Here is a 17,909-nt window from a genome sequence, read left to right on the forward strand (position 1 = left end):
AAATAAGGATCCTGAAGTCAAATGAGTTACATCAAATGAAGTGGCTATTGAGTGGATCCTTAATATTTCTTAATATAATTTTTGTGGTTTAGTATTTCTCTGTTCTGGTGACATTCTCTTATGTATATAGCAATATATATGTATATATATATATATATGTATATATATATGTTGCTGATACAGCTGACCTGAACAAATCTCACATCATGAAATGTAAGACTTGGGGCATAAAATCCATTATGATCTTGAGACACACTTACAGCTGCCTACACAAACTCAATACACAAAAGAAGGTAAGTTTTTAGCCAAATTAACTTTTTGAGATGGTCTACTGTGTGACTACACAACTGCTTCTTCCAGCAAAGTGAGGGAGAGAGGGAAAAGATTATGGGAGGGTGAGATTTGATTCAGACAGGAGCTGTTCAGGAAATAGGAACCTCTTACTCTTCTGCAACTAAGCCTCTATCTCAAACATTTTCTGGGCAGCACCATGGCTTGCCCTTGCCCTTCAGCCTTGGTTACCAGAGTTTCTTGGTTGGCCTGACCTGTGATCTACTGAAAGCTACACCTGGAAAGTGGGGCCAAAGAGCAGAGTGGCCACAGCTTTACTTTTCAAATAGGAAGATATTAGTAGCATAGGTCCTAAGAGCTTCTAGGACCAGCGCGCTGAAAGATACTGTGCTGGTTCAGCAGGCAGCTCCTCAGTAGTCCTGTGTCCACCCTGAAACGTGTGCTCCAGCTTTCTGCTCCACTGACCAGGAATATGAGATGTTATATGATAGATTTTGAGAAAGCTGGGAAATCCAGATGTGATTTCTATTGTTATTCCAGTCTGTGCCCTTTCACTTCACTCAGGTGTAGGGGGATGTGCTTTGGAAGACACAAGCATGCTGTAGCTCCTACATATGTTCTCTTTTTAGGATATATTGCAGCTGTACTAATTTCTTTGCCACTGCACACAGGCATATGCTGCATCTGACTAAAGTACCTCTGATGTTTTCAGTGTGCAGGATAAACATATCAGGGGGTAGCTGACAAGCTATTAGCTATGAATAAAGACTTAAAGGAGAGGAAACTCAAAGCTGAATTTATTTTCTAATGAATCAGATTAGGTCTTTTTTACATTTCTGGTGCTGAATGTAACAGAGCAGCTGTTAAAGGCAGAGTTTCCCAGCTCAGCTTTGCTGGTCAAGCTATCAAGCATCTCTCCTAATGGGCCAAGATATCTGGGGAAATGCTGTATTACTGGCAGAGGTGGGGATCTGTAAGGCAGGACAGTTGTCAAACACTGTGTTCAGTGAACACTTAACAGTGGCACTTCTCTTCAACAGGTGTATTTCACATGAAATCTGTGGAGTTTGGGCTTTCTGCTTTTAAAGGTTCCCTGTGTGAATTGCTGAGTGAAAAGGGTAGTGGTGGAGCACCAATAAATCACAGCTAAGCGTTGAGGTCTGTGTTTCATAAAGGGCACTGATGCATTTTAAAATGCTGTTTTCTTCCATCCAGTAGAAAGCTGTTATGTCAGAATGGGAGCCCACATAATTTTCATACAGTTCCTGTCTCAACACTGTGAGCAACATACACAACATTTTTATCATGACTTAACTCTGTGTTCCCAGAAACCAATGTTCATTCTCTACCTACTAGCCCAGTTCAGTCATGCTCAAAAAAGAACATATTCACCTAATTTGCCCCAGATTATTTTAGAAGTTTGCCACACTAAAGAGAGCAGTGTAGGATTCATAGCTATTGGTGAGGTACGTAACATTATTTTGAGGACAAACCACAAAAAATTAAAATACTAAGTGTCAGAACAGTCATTTAGGACAACTTCACCCTAAGGCTGAACTTGTTCTCAGCAAACAATGTGATGAGAAACACAGAACTGTAAAGAAACAGTCGTTGCTTCAACTCATGTACACCAGGAAAAAAAGTGAAGATGCTCACTTCATAATGGGCTGTAAGCAGCCATGGTGAGGAAGGTGTCCTGCTTTATGATGCTTCATAAAATGCAGGAACATTACCCTTGTTCCTGTGCTGCCCAAATTGTGCTTGGCAAAACTACACCAGCTGCTTATGGTCATTCATCCGGGGATGTTTCTGAAAATATATAACCTTCCATAATGAATATATACTCTATTAATTTTCTGACACAGCAAAACATGTGGCATTGTTAGCAAATGAACCAAAGAGCTGGAGAGACACAGTGAATTTTCATTGTTCCAGGGTATGGAAAAGAATAATTTTCATTATTTTTCTTTTTCATTAGGGAGATTCTGTAACAATCACTATGACACAGGAAATGTGTGGGTCAACAATTTGCATTCAGGTATGTGTCTTGATTTTGCCAGGTACTTTGTACACAATAAGCAAATCATACATAAAACCAAACCCACAGCAGGCACTCTCACTGCTTTCTCCTCCCAGCCAAATCTGATTACTGTGCAAACACAGTTGGCAAAGAGCATTTTTTTACATCTTGATGTGCTGCCTCTTGTTGAGATGACATTAATTAATGGAGAAGTTGCTCTCCATGATCTTGCTCCTTTGTCAATGACAGATAAAGGGATATCATCAGGAAATTGTTAATCCTGTCCTTATACATTGCTTTGTAATGAAACCTTCCAAGGTATCAAAAGATCCAAGTAAATAATAGATGAATTTTTCAAAAATTGCCATTAGCTGGGAAAGGTTAGGCACATAGCAAACAGTGCATTGTATGCTAGAACTTATGCTCCTGAAAGCAGAGCTTAGCAAATTATTTCTGACATTTTTGCACACTATTTCTGTGGCTGAACTTTAATAAGACAACATTAACAGAAAAGGAGCGTGCAGCTGATAGGTTTATTCCTCTCTGGAATTAATGTTCTCACTAGACACCAGGACAAGAGAGACTGACAGCAACGGCTGTGAGGCTTCAGCAGCTGCTCTGGAAGAACCTTGTCAGCCTCACTCTCTGCTGCCAGGAAGAAAGGGCAAGATGAAAGTGATATTGACAAGAGCCTTCTGGATGATGAGAGTTTTTCTTACCCTAGTGGAAAACCAGATTTGGTGGTGGAATTGATGTTTTCCTGCATAAATTGTTTTTTTTGCAAATTAGACATTATCTGTCCAAATACAGTTCTCCCACCTCAACTCCTGCCCCAATCTGATTCGCTTTATGATTTAAAAACCTGAAAGTGATTGCAACTAAATAAATATACACAAGAACAGCAGTATCATATCCATTTATTTAAAAACAGATTGAAAAATGCAGTCACTGGAGCAAGCTAATAAAACAATCACACTTTGTCAACATAAGTTTTTATTTCCAATTCTGCTGAAAGGGAAATAAGACTAATCCTTTGTTTTTACTAGGGCTGGAGGACAGATGTAGATTATTCAGTTCCACTACAGATCTGTGATATCCACTGTGGTAAGTATGAATGAAAAGGAGAATTAGGTCTTGATTGTGTGGAAGAGAGCATCTCAGGTGAAGTGTGTTTTCACTGGAAACTGAGGTGGGAATCACCTGACTGAATATGGATATCTGCACGTGAGCTAGATATGCTCAGCTTCCTTTTTATAGACAATGGACTCATACCTCAACTAGCTTTTAATTAGCTACTGCAAGGGCAATTTGTGTGGCTGTTTTCTCTGCTTCCTGAGTGAATTTTCCATCCTGTGCCAAGTTCTGCATGCCACACCTACCCTTACCTTGCTGCCAGTACATGAGGTAAGTAGTTCAAAACAATCCTTGGCAAGTAGGCACACAGTTCTTCCTTATTATGATTTATGGTACACCCAAATACACTCATGGAGTCAGAATATTCAAAAATCTCCAAGACCTGGAAGTAAGGAGTTGAAGTTGGTGAGTTCAGAGTGAACTAAGGCTGTGGGGCCTACAGTGAAGAGTGCAAGAGTGCATAGTTTAGAACTAAAAAGTCTAAAAGGAGCCAAACTGTGGGAAGGCAAATCTGAGCATTACCAAAAACACATCCCCAAACACACCCAAGGAAACGATGTCACCTCCCTGTTCATTGTAAGCATAGTGATTCCTGTGACAGATTTTCTTTGTTGCCTAAAAATACCTGTCATTTAACTGCAGCTTCAGATTTCGAAGGCTAACACTAAAAAGGAGGGAGTTTGAATTTGTAGTCTAAATGTAGTTCTCTGTACAAGCACTTGCATAATGCTAGTTCAGGTTTCTTCTCTGCTTAAAAACTTAAACCCACTCAGGGTGAATCAATTAACTAATGTTGGGATTAATGTAGTCTGGATGCATTTTCCTTATTCATATTTTCCTTTTAACCAGTGTGAAGGGTATGACAAAAGCATGTAAAATAATTAAAGGCTCCAGAGATGGCAGTTTGGAAATTCCCCTCTGCCTTATAGCAGGAGAGAATGTCTCTGTGTATTAAATGAAAACAGTGGAACACCAAAAACTGAGTAGAGAACTTTTTGGGCACAAGTTTTTGTTCTGATCAAGAATTTGTGGTGATTCAGAAAAAAATCTAAGGACTACACATATGTAAAGAATATCAGAACTGTAATACCTGATTGCTATGTATGTTATATAGAGGATATTAACCTCATGCTTTATGGATTCTGCAATATTTTATATTTTTAGGGTAATGCAGTCTGTATTAGTGAGTGAATAATTCTTTTTCTGCCAGCTGTCCAGGAGGAGGTTCCCAAAGCCTCCCTCTGATGCAGATGGTAGCAGTTAGTGTCAGAGATAGGACAGTGAACTTGATGGGTCCGACTCACTGCTGTAATTCCTGTGTTCTTAATGACTCACCAGGAGCCATCAACTGCTTGTCATTTGGAAGATTCTGAGTGTAACAGTAAAAGCATTTTCTAAGGGCTTCTGCATTCTTCAGTGCTTATTTTCTATAAGAAAATTATTTTCTCAAGCATTAGCTTTTCAAAATCAGGAGATAATGAAATTTGAGGCAATGTCACCAAGGGTGATAATTCTTACACTGGGATTCTATTGTGTCTGGACCTAAGATGTTTAAGAAAAAAACAACCCAGATAAAGGTGAAGAGAATATTATACCTAAAATATGTCCATAAGTAGTGACAACAAAAAGTCAAAGTAAATAACAAATAATCTTATAAAGGCATAGTGAAAATAGTAAAAATATTCACTGCATACAACTTTGTGAAATAGAAATTCACATAAAATATCACTGCTAAAGATGCCAGGCAGCGTCAGTGCATCCTGCCCTCCTTTGCCCTCTTTTCTGGATTCTGTTTAATGTAGCAAAACTTTTTGAGACATTATTTTACCCATTAAAAAATAAACTTATCCATTTTGAATGAAATAATAACCCAAATCAGTTGATGTGAGAATAAAGATATGAACCATAATGAAGACAAAGTGGCAACCTGCATCTGAACTTGTTTCTTCAGGTTTCCGTGGTCAGACATACAGTGATGGAAGCCCAGCGAAGGCCATGACACACAGGTATCCACCTAATGTATGGTTTAAATCATCTTTGAGAGTTGGTAGAGTTGTTAATCCTGAAAACATATCATTGGTCTCTCTGAAGAACAGAAGCGATGACTGAGGGAAGGTTGTACTAGCCAGCAGGAATACCAGGTTCCTATCTCTCCCCTCTCCTTGTCACTACTGAAGACACCTCTTGCTTCTGTGCTCTCTCCTCTTGCTCTCTCTCTATTGCACCACAGTGCAGTCTGTCATCAGAGGCCTTCCTGCCAGAGAAAGAGCACAAAGGAAGTCAAATAACCAGATGTAGTGAGAAGGTTGTAAAGTAACAAGACAACCTTCAAGAACCCTGGAACAATCTTAGATTTGCTGAGCATGACATTCACATTATTAGCACCTGACTCCTGCTTTCTCCCTGACATTTGCAGGCAGATCAGTCCCCTCTGTCCTCTCACTCATCAATAGTGTCTGCTCAGCAGTTCCAGTGTTTCTTTTCATTCCCACAACCCTTTGCAAAACACTTATTCCCAGGTTATGAACAAATCAGTAATTAATACAGCCCATGGATGTATGATTTGGTAGAGCCTGAGCTCTTAAATAAACCTCTTCCTTTAAGGATATCCTTTCAGAGGCAAGCTAAGACAGTGGAAGCACCCTAGAACTTCAGGGAAAGGAGAGAGGCTCTGAAAAGCCCTTGTTCAAAGATGGGGACAATATGCATCTTTCCAGAGGATTTAGAAGTTATGTGATTGAGAAGGGGCTACCATATTTGCTTTGAGGCAGTCTTTGGATTTTCTCTTGTCAGAAGATACCATTCAGTATAAAATACCTTGGCTTTGTTCATTTCTCCATGTAAGTGCTGATTGGACTCTAACAGTCAAGTTCACAAGGTGTAGACAAATGGTTAGACTTGTTGTTTAACTCCAGCTACATATTAAATGCAGTTAACTCCCTCGCACTTCAGAGAAAAAAAAGCCAATATTTTTTCCTCTTCTGTTTTTCCCCTAGAATGAAGAGTGTGCATTCCTTGCATTGAATTTATCAACACATTTTCAAGGTCCTTCGTAACTTGTATTTTGGTGTAACTTGTAAATCTTGTCTAACTGGTCATCTCTAATGTTAGTAGTTTATTCTAATTACTACGAGATTATTCTCATGAGTGAAGAATTTAGCAAGTCTATTCTAACACGTCCAAAAGAAGCTGGATTATGATTCCTCATTTCCCATCATTTCAAAAGAAAAAATATCTCAGATCACTTGGTTAGAGAATGTGGTCCACATTTTCCTTCTAAATTAATGTTTTATATATAATATGCTATAAGTGAGTACTTTCATGGTACCTTGTCTACCCATAGAACAATTATTTAATATTTTATTATTTGTAACCTTCATTTTTAAACCATATGCAAAAGTTTTTGAGAAATGAAGAATGGAGGAAGTTTTCTCAGCTTTGTTACATTATCCTTCTTTGTAATTTTCTTTCTTTTCTGATGCCATCCTTATGATCTCATCAAGACAGACCACATTCCTTAAATATATCTAACAGCTACTTTCTGAGTTTTCATTTTTATATGACTTAGAAATAACTTTCCTATTTGTCTGAGCAGGTACATTTCTTTGGTCTGATAGCTATTTAAAACTGTGATGTGGAAATACAGCCTAGAAGGAAACAGTGTTTTGGAAAGAATGGAAGTATTTTTTTCCCATTATATCAGTATTTATACTCAATTGTTGAGAATAATACTACAGACTGTACTGATTATCAAACATTTGGCCTTTATTTCACTGAATACTCCTGTCAAACATCCTTACTTTCTGTTGTGCAACAAGGAAATAAAGTCAACTAAACAATGATTAATAGCAAATCCTGGAACCATGTGAGTTGCTCAAGTGGAATCAGGAATATGGGTGGGGAGTGAGGGTCTGGAACAAGAAGTTGATCAATAAAAATGTTTTCCATCTGAATATGGTTTTTTTTATTTCAAGACTTTCAAAGAGCAATTGACGAGAGAAAAAATAATGTATCTGCTGTGCTGAGACAGAAGGGTTTTGAGGTGCCCTGAAGAGGACAAATTCTGCTTGGTTCCTTTGATATCAAAGCTTAATTGTGTAGACCATACATCTGTTAGATATATGCTTATTCCAAGCAATTCTACAGCTCCAAATGCAGAGGCAACAAGACAGCCTTCCTAAAGCATCTAGTTGCTTGCTTTGGCTGTGAAATCGAATCACTGATCTATTCAGACATCTGCTTTTCCTATAATACTCTCCGGAATGCAGTCAGAAGCAAGACATTCAGCCATTCAACTGAGAGCACACCATAACACCACCCTCTTCACTTCCCTCCAGTGGAAAAGTCTTTTCTTTAGGAAAGTTTGATTTGTACAGTGTGCTTTTTATTGCAGAAAGGTCGTAAAATCATCTGTTTGTAAATGTCAGACTGAAAATGAATTAAAATTATAAAGGTGTGGCAGGATCTGAAAATGTAAGTGTAGCAAAGACAAAATACCACCTCCAATGACAAGTTTGTATGAGGTCCTGAAGCAACAGCAGCTGTACTGAAGATGAATGCTTTCAATGTCTGATGGGTTGACCTTGGCTGAATGCCAGGTGCCACCAAAGCTGCTCTGTCACTCCTCTCCTCAGCTGGGCAGGAGAGAGAAAAAATAAAGAAAGGCCGCTGGGTCCAGGTAAGGACAGAGAGATCACTCAGCAGTCTCTGTCATGGGCAAAACAGACTCAGCTTGGGGAAAATTAATGTAACTTATTAGCAATTAAATCAGAGCACCATAATGAGAAATAAAACCGTATCTTCAAACACCTTCCTCCCACCCCTCCCTTCTTCATGGGTTCAGATTCACTCCCAATTTTCTCTGTCTCCTGCCTTGCAGCAGTGCAGGGAGATGGGGAATGTGGGTTGTCATCAGTTCATCACATTTTGTCTGCTGCTTTGTCCTCCTCACACTCTTCCCCTGCTCCAGTGTGTGGTCCTTCCCATGGCAGACAGTCCTCCATGAACTTCTCCAAAGAGTCCTTCTCTGGCTGCAGTTTTTCACAAACTGCTCCAGTGTGCATCCTTTCCATGGAGTGCAGTCCTTCAGGAACACGCTGATCCAGAGTAGGTCCTGCACAGCAGGTTCACAAGTCCTGCCAGCAAACTTGCTCCATGGGCTCGTCTCCACAGGTCCTGCCAGGAGCCTGCTCCAGCTCAGGCTTCCCACAGAGTCACAGCCACCTCCATGTGCTGCAGGTGGATATCTGATCCACTGTAGACCTAATGGGTTGGAGTGGGGCAGCCTGGCTCACTATGGTCTTCACTAGCAGGCTGCAGGGGAATCTCTGCTCCTGCTCATGGAGCACCTCTTCCCCCTCCTTTTTCATTGACCTTGGTGTCTTCAGAGTTGTTGCTCTCACATATTCTCACTTCTCTCTCCAGCTCCAGTTATCCAGGTGTTTGGGTTTTTAAACCACCCCACCCTCCCACACCTCCCATATAATTATGTTATCTCGGAGGAGCTACCAGCATTGCTGATGGGCTCAGCCTTGGCCAGCAATGGGCCTGTCTTGGAGCCGGCTGGCATCGGCTCTGTTAGACATAGGGGGAATCTTCTGGAAGCTCTTCAAAGAAGCCACCTCTGTAGCCCCCCCACTACCAAAACCTTTCCACACAAACCCCATACACAATGATAAGATCCCGTTTTAGCTGCAGAGACACAATCTCTTGCAGTGTATCTTCTCTTGTTGGCTGCAGCTATCAAAATACCAAAGTGAACGTGACCAACCATGGTCCTGATCACCCTGGTACTGTTTTACAGGAAAGCTTGAATAATGAACATAGCAGACATTTAACTTATATTAACTGTCTAAGAGTAAAGTGTTTATTCAAAGGGAATAGTCTAGGCTCTCATGATGGCCACTGCAGAGAGACAGGTACTTCCCAAGAGTATTCCATTCTGCTTGAATACTTGTTTTAGAGGGAGCCTAGACTACTTAGCCTAAATGCTTACCATTAATACATTCCATTGGGTGGCACGTCTTAATAGCATTTCCATGATTTGGCTCAGGACTGAGCAGTGCTTTCATGTAATGAGAAAACTGCTGGTAGCTTTTCTGATTGATTCCCAGACTGATCTTTAATAGTTCTGTTTCTAATACCCTACTTCAGATAAACATTGTCTCTTCTGACTACAAAATTCCTGCTTCACCTGAGACCAGCTCTTCCCACTCTCTCATATAGTTACTGGACCACCCTATGTAATGCTCTGAAAGGAGTTCCACTCAGGTGATGCCTTTTCTAGAGAAGTTAGAGTTCTGCATTACTAAGCTATGAAGCACTACTGTAGCATTACAGCTGCAAAAATATAGTGTTTGTTTTATTTTATTTTTTTTTCGTTTTCATGAGGCATTTTAAACATCAGTAGGTCAATTCTGAAAGAGGAAGGTATGAGAATCTTTCCCAAGTCTAAAAGTAATAATTTCACTCTGATGACCACTGATTTTTTTTCTTTTTCTCAGACAAACTATGTAATGATTTTGCAATATGGGCCAACACACAAGTAAATGTGCTGTAATAACAGTCAAATGCAAAAATCCCCTACATGACTGCCCATAGACTTGTCTAATTCTGCAGAGCCTTCACTCTTTTGTTAAAGGAAATTCCCTTCTTGCTTATTGTGGGCCTAGTCCAATTACTGTATTTTGAGACAACCCACAGTTATTAGGTTCTCATTTCATATGTACATTCTTACTATTGTCACTGTTATTACTATGTCCCAATTCTTCCAAGATAATAGCATGTATCAGCATATAGTTGAGGTACAGCAAAAGCACTGAGAGATGTTTTCAGTTGTGTCTAGTGCTTGAACAAACAAACCTGAAACTAACTTTTAGCTATGCATAAATTAATGTAGTTTACCTCTACTTACTTAAAGATTTATTTTTACTTGCCACACCCACCCTGGGTCTACTGAGGGAAACCAGACAGATGCTGCTGCAGTATTTTGGATGTCTGTGTTTGCAGCAATGGATACATTTCCTTGATAGCAAGTTATAGTTGAGTGGCCTGCTCGAATTGCCACATCCTAACAAGTAGCTGTGTATCCACTAAGCCATAAAATCAGCCACAGAAGATCTAGTCCAGTGCTGTGATAGCAGTGTTCTGACTCATCTCTTTTCTGGACTTCTGCATAAAATACTTCAGAGAAATAAATGGGAAGAGAAATAATTACTACTTTTGTGGGGTTAGTTCACTTCCTGTACTAGTAAGTCAGGCATACGTGTGCCGGCAGAAGGGAGGTAGCCCAGCTATAAGGGCATCAAAACAGTGTTGGTCCTGTTAGTCATTAGACAGCAGATTGAATTATAATGTAACACTGCAACCTGACCACATGCCTCTGCTTGGCAAACAGAAGAAAATGTATTTGTTTCTGTGAAAAGTTGCAATGATCAAATTCCTGTTGTTCATATCCTGTAACAGCTGGCCTTAAAACATGGTGACTGTCTCATATCCCTTTCAAGTTTTTTATTGTACAGAAACATAATTCCTAGATTAAGAAAACCATTCCTCCCTCATATCCAGAAAGACCTTTAGTGCAAACATCTAACACTGCTGTGTTTAGTGTGGTCCTGGAAAAAGTCCAGTAGCAACTGTGGGAGCTATTGCTCCCATTCCTCTTCTGTTTTTCTATGGCTCAAAGCCACTGTCAGTGTCACTGGCTCACATTTTGCAGGAATAGGCCCTTTTATGTGGCCACAAATGCCACTTTAAAAAAATTTAACTACATGAGTAAGGGTCAGTTCCTGTATTGGATTCACAAGAACTCTAGAATTTATGAACCATCAGCATCAAGAACGATCTTATCTACTCTCCATCTTAAATTGGACCAAATGACTCTTAATATATATTGCTGATACTATAAAAGCAGGACAGTTTATCTACTAAAAAGCAGATAGATAATCGTTTCTCTAGGCGATGTTTTTCAACACGAGGAACTCACAAGATATTTTTCCTGCCATTGACTACATGAAACCTAAACCATCCTCTTTTAAAGCTAAGTTCCTATCTAAATTCTAAGGTCCAGTTTTCAAAATCAGCTTGGGATGGGATCATGTTCAACATTACTTTCTTTACATGAATTTTGGACCTTTTTTATATCATAGCCAGTATAATTTAAAAAAATTGCCTTTGAGTCAATAGCCACTATTATACATTTCAGAGCTTTTAGTCCATGCTCAGTGGCTGAACACCCACTGCAGAGGTTTCCAAACATTTTTCTTATAGCTTATATGCATCCTGAAGCTGGGTTTGTGCTTGCCCAACAGTTTTTGCACAAGAGGTTCTCTGACGAGATATGTCTGGAAGAAGAAACAATGAAAGACAAAAGAAGGCCCAAAGATGGGATGATAAAAGATAAAAGATGGGGAGAATGCACTTTGAGCCATCTATGTGCACAGGTGGGAAGAAGCACTCATCAGGAAACACAGTATATGAAGCCTGCAGAATGAAGTCCTTAAAGGTGAAGGGGAAGTGGACACGCATAAGTGGAGGCAGGGGTGATTGGAGGTGGGGCAGAGGAGATGGTCTAGAAGGGACAAAGAGAGTGAGGCAGGAGAGGAAAGGGAGAGGTGAAGCCAGCCAGCCAGCCCAGGTGTGATTCACATTTCTGGCTCAGATCTACTCCTCACTCAGAACCTTCAGGTAAAATGGGAATGTGAATGGAGAGTAACCATGCAGGTACTACTCTCCATCCATACATTTGCCCTACCTGGTTTCTTCTCACTTTCATCCCTGCCCTATGCTACCTTATCCCTTCCTTCATGGAGCATGACATCATGGTGAGTGGGAGGCAAACAGACCTAGAACTTCTTTGTCTGACAAGGAGTCCTCATCAGTGTGCCTGTGGGCTTCTTACACATAGGACTTCCCTATGGGTATCTGGGTCCTAAATAAGTTGTCCTATGCCTCAGCTTCTAAATGCAGAGCATGAGTTAGAAGAGACATGGAAACAGCATATCTTTTTTTTTTTTTTTTTTTTTTTTTTTTTTTTTTCCCAATAATAACGGTCCTGACAGCAGGGAGAGAAAGCAAAGTTGTGATTCAAATAAGCAGAGAAGCACTGAGTTACACAACATCCACATATGTTTAACAGTCCCTTCCAACCATTTTCCACTTTAAAAGTACTGGAAATTCACAGAGCTGTTGATTTCATTTTCTTGCACTACTGTCAGTTTCCTTTTATTTTTTGAAGTAGAACTGTGTCCTGGCAGCCAGGAGGGCCAACCCTGCCTGGGATGCATCAAGCAGAGAGTTGCCAGCTGGTCAAGGGAGGTGATTGTCCTGCTCTGCTCTGCACTGGTGCTGCCTCACCTTGAGTGCTGTGTGCAGCTTTGGGCATCACAATATAAAAAGGACATCAAGCTATTGGAGAGTGTCCAAAGGAGAGCCAGGAGGGTGGTGAAGGGTCTGAAAACGATGACTTATGAGGAGCATTTGAGGTCATTTCGATTATTCAGCTTGGAGAAGAGGAGGCTGAGGGGTGACCTCATTGCAGCCTATGGCTTCCTCAGGATGGAAAGAGATGGGGCAGGTACTGATCTCCTCACTCTTGTGACCAATGACAGGACTCAGGGAAATGGCAGGAAGCTGAATCAGGGGAGGGTTTGGGAGGATATCAGGAAAAGGCTTTTCACCCAGAGGGTGTTTGAGCACTGGAACAAGCTCCCCAGGGAAGTGGTCACAGCACCAAGCCTGCCTGAGTTCAAAAAACGTTTGGATGATGCTCTCAGGCACCTTCTTGGGGTGCCCTACACAGGGACAGGAGTTCATAGAATCATAGAAATATTTGGGTTGGAAAAGACCCTTGGGATCACCGAGTCCAACCATCATCCCTACTCTACAAAGTTCTCCTCCCCTAAACCCTAAACCATGTCCACCAACACCACATCCAAATGACCCTTAAACACATCCAGGGATGATGACTCAGCCACCTCCCTGGGCAGCCTATTCCAGTGTCTGACCACTCTTTCTGTGAAATATTTTTTTTCTTAATGTCCAACCTAAACCTCCCCTGTTGCAGCTTGAAGCCATTCCCTCTTGTTCTGTCACTAATTACCTGTGAAAAGAGACCAGCACAACCTCTCTACAATGACCTTTCAGGTAGTTGTAGAGACTGATGAGGTCTCCCCTCAGCCTCCCCTTTCTCAAAATAAACATTCCCAGCTCCTTCAAGCATTCATCATAAAATTTTTTGTCTAGGCCCTTCACCAGCTTTGTTGCCCTCCTCTGTACTTGCTCTAGCACCTTGATATCTCTCTTGAATTGAGGTGCCCCAAACTGGACACAATACTCCAGGTGTGGCCTCACCAGTGCAAAGTACAAGGGGAGTACGAGCTGGAGTCGATGATCCTGATGGGTTCCTTCCAACTCAGCATATTCTATGATTCTATGATTAATATTATGATGAATGCCCTCCTCTCTTGCAGTGTTGGACTTCTGGGGCAGTCAGCTTCCACTCTAGTGGTTCTTCCTCTTCTGCTCTTGATTCACATACAGAATCACTTCCTAGATCTGTAGTTTATACTCATTGATTTTTTTTAATCTGCAGGACCCTAGCCAAGCTGAATGCCTTCAGATTGGGCTGTTACCAGCTCTGGTTGGAAGACACAGTTCTCTTTATGTCTGCAGACACCAACAACACAATAATCCTCAAAGGTTCTGCTTGTTCCTTTTGTATGTCCTTTTATTCAGTTTCCTACCTGTGCCCTACCCAACTTACACTGAATAACCTTTCAACCATGGGTGTCTGATTATCTCAGTATTTCTAGACCATGGAAGATTTTTCTGCTCTAATATATCTGTGTGTCTGAGTCCTGGACTTCATTTAACTGCAGTTGTGTGGGAATATACCTAAACTAATAAGTTTTACTGGGAGGCAGGATACATCATTGTGACCACAGCACTAATGTCTTTTCCAGATTGAGGATAACTTGCACTGACCAAGTTAGAGCCCAGACAGCAACCTGGTATCTGTCCTTACCTTACTACATAAGCAAAACTTCAAGCCTTTTTTCTAGATACACTTTCTGTAGTGTTATTTGAGATACTTCCCAAATTCACTCTTTCTGTCTTGGTTTATTTAAAGTATGAGAAGGAGCTGAGCCAAATGAACTACCTCATTTGGGGTCCTTTCCTTCAGAGATTGTAGTTGTTATTTTATTATTCAAGCTGAGACATAATTTCTATGTTCCTTTAAGCTTCTGTGAGTTAATGATGAGCAGAAAATGCTCATAATGTCTAGCTTGACTCAACTCCTTTGGCTTCTTATCAGACTACGAAGATGATCTGAGGGCTGGAGCACCTCTCCTACGAAGATAGACTGGGAGAGTTGGGGTTGTTCAGGCTGGAGAAGAAAAGGTTCCAGAGTGGCCTTCCAGTACCTGAAGTGTGCCTACAGGAAAGCTGGTGAGGGACTTTTTACAAGGGCTTGTAGTAATAGTGTCGTGGGCCGGTACCAGGGGGGCTACCGGCTGTCAGGATGTTTCCGCGACTTCCCCCCCCAGTGAGGAGAGGTTTGTTAAAAAGCCCGAGCGCCCACCTCTCGCAGAGGAACGGCCTCTGTGGGTCCGTTTCTAAGAGGGTAGATTAGAGTACCCTCCCACCACGCTCACAAATTGTTACTGAGACCAATGTTTAGTTTGCAAATTAATCAGTTTATTAAGGGTCAACACAAACTAAGGGATCAAGGTTCAGGACAGGTTGGCTAGGTGTATATTGGAAAAGGGATTCAAAGGCACTATAAAAGACACACTCCAAAGGAGAGGTGTAAATCAATGGAGTGAAAGGGTAGGAGTTGAGCCCAGTAAGAAAATTAAAGTGTGTATGTGTGTGTATATTTACGCTCTTTCCTTAGTGCAATTGTCAGAAGTGCTGGCAGGCTCGGCTGGAGATCTGCAGGGGGGCCTGCGTCCCAGTGATCGGGGCGACCCCTTCCTGCTGCTGGCAGGGCTCTGGTCCCGTGGCTTTGTGGGAGATGCAGGCTGGGCAGGCTTCTCCGGTCCGGTTCGGTCCAGGCTGGGCAGGCAGGGTCCCTGGGAGCGGGCACGGGCGGTGCCCCCCGCTCCGTTTCTCCGGGCAGCGGGAGCGGCACTGAGGCAGGTTCAGGTGCTGCAGCGGGGTCTGTCCTGGGCAGGCAGAGGGAGCGAGCAGAGACCAGCAGAGAGCAGATCCTACTCTCTTCTTATGGATCAGAGACCACTGTTCGAGAAAGTACCACTGTCTGAATTAGCCAATCACCATTGGCCAGGTACATATTCTGTTAGGAGCAGTTTTTAATCTACTGTTTATTTTTCTGCCAGCTATCACAACCCTTGTGCTGCTTCTTTGCCATGCACTTATCTGGTAGGGCAAGAGGCCTGCTCATTCTGTCCTTGAGTGAATCAGAGAAAAGGCGTCACTTTTGTCTTGCTGGCTTGAAAGGCATTTTTTGTTTAGTCTTATGTGGGGGGAAGAAGATGGACCGTTCCCCACAGATAGGATGAGGGGCAATGGATCAAAACTGTAGGAGGGAAGATTTAGACTAGACATTAGGAGGAAATGCTTTAGTGTGAAGGAGCTGAGACACTGGAACAGGTTGCCCAAGGAAGTTGTGGAAGCCCCATTCCTGGAAGCGTTCAAGGCCAGGTTGGATGGGGGTCTGAGCGACCTGATCCAGTGGGACGTGTCCCTGCCCATGTAGGAGGGTTGGAACTAGATGATCTTTAAGGTCCCTTCCAACTCAAACGATTCTATGATTCTGTGGTGTTTTGTTACCCTCAAGTTTCTTTATAGAAGCACATGTTCTAGCTTTTAAAGGGTGTGTTACAGATGACCTTTATTTGTAAGCTCCAAGGTGATGGGACTTCCTCTGCTTCTACCTCCAGGAGAACCATCACTGAATGGCTCATTGTTGCTGGCCAGCTCACCAGACATCCCCACTTCCTAAAAGAAGTGCAGTGACAGGGCTTGCCAGTTTGTCAGTCAAAACTGCAGACAATGATGTTATGTCCTTCAACTGTTGCTGAAAAACCCTCAGCTGCTGTCTTATTGAATTAGTTTTTAAATTTATTTGCTCCATCTGGACTCCACATGAAAATGAGGTAACTGGTGAGAATTTAGGCCTTTATGGCCTGCCTAAAATCCAACAAAGGCTGGGGCAAATCAAGCACCTGTGCCTCCACAGCTGAAGCATGTATTAGTTCCTTGTTGACAAGCAACATTCTGACTTCTGGGAGAAGAGCTTTTGAAATTTGGAGTAAGAGCTTTATACCTCTAGTCCAGAAAAGCTTTGGAGATCTGTTCCTGCATGAATGAAATTGTTAATCAGTTTATATCTTTCTCTCTTGTCCTATTTTTCTTTGTGTCCCATGAGGTGGAATGCCTTTGAGGAGGCAGCCCTTTCAATCACAGACAGCTGGAACTACCTTAAAGGAATCCTTTGGAGAGATGAACACCATGATGAGAGAAATGTGTTTCAGTTGTTATAAAGGTCTTAACAGGCACTTAAAATTACATAGGGACAACTTTCAGGTAACTGAGTCTGACAGGGCATTGTGAAATGACTCTTATTTTTTTAGGAAATACAAAACTCTGGTATTTTACTTTTTTATTAATATAATAAATACTTTCTAGTCCCTAGGGTGAAACTGTATTGTTCCAATTTACTTCAGGGTTCTGATCATCCACATTACATGTATATTAGTTGACTCCAGGGCTTTCATTTGGAACAAACCAACTTTTCCCATCTGAGACAAAGCATGGGCACAGCTTAGGCTCCAGGGTATTTTCCCTCCCTTTGGATATGTGGATGTAGCCAGTCTGGTCTTGAAAGAGCCCTGGAACAGAATAAATAAAACCTAGTCTGCACAAGTTGATATTACAGGCTAAGATTTACTCCATGAAAAAGATCACATAGATAATGTAAATGTACTCGTGAGAGCTGTTTCTTATTTGTCATTATTTGCTTGGTGCAGAGACATTGGCTATCATGGGAAATAGCTGTACAAAAATTGCTGCCACTGTGTCACTGCCTCAGATGAAAGAGGACTCTGTGATTCCTGAGTTGATGGTCTACTGTGCTACAGCCCAGCAATGCTCTGTCGTAAATACAAGAGAAAAGTAATGACTGTGTTTGAAGAATGTAAGCCATCATCACATTTCTGGTATTTTATAAGACTCAAACACTACAGGATATTTTGGTTTAGATTCTCACAAGGTTTCATGTTCTTTCTCCAGTAAATATCTCTATAATTTGGTTCTAGCTTACAGAAATTAAGAACGGGTGCATAAGGCCTTTCCTGGAGATAGGCTTGTGTAAGGCTTAGCATACAGAGTAGCAACATTCCTTTATCTGTTTCTGTTTTTTTTTTTTTTTTTTTTTTTTTTTTTCCTGTCTGCAAAGGAACTGCTTTTAAATTGAATAGGCAATTTTCCAGAATTCTGG

At 41.4% G+C, this 17,909-nt stretch overlaps 1 protein-coding gene across 1 annotated transcript in view; it reads left to right on the forward strand.

Moving 5' to 3' along the window:
* The window catches only part of IL17REL (interleukin 17 receptor E-like), a 45,506-nt gene extending 39,037 nt beyond the window's left edge, over nucleotides 1–6,469 (forward strand). Inside the window, exons 15-17 of the mRNA XM_009999445.1 lie at nucleotides 3,358–3,415; nucleotides 5,397–5,451; nucleotides 6,442–6,469. Coding sequence (XP_009997747.1) covers nucleotides 3,358–3,415; nucleotides 5,397–5,451; nucleotides 6,442–6,469 — 141 coding nt within the window. The remainder of the gene's footprint in view (nucleotides 1–3,357; nucleotides 3,416–5,396; nucleotides 5,452–6,441) is intronic.
* Nucleotides 6,470–17,909: the final 11,440 nt, after the last annotated feature.

This window comes from Chaetura pelagica, unplaced genomic scaffold (genome assembly GCF_000747805.2).
Source record: "Chaetura pelagica isolate M959 unplaced genomic scaffold, ChaPel_1.0 scaffold15, whole genome shotgun sequence".
NCBI classification, from domain to species: domain Eukaryota; kingdom Metazoa; phylum Chordata; class Aves; order Apodiformes; family Apodidae; genus Chaetura; species Chaetura pelagica.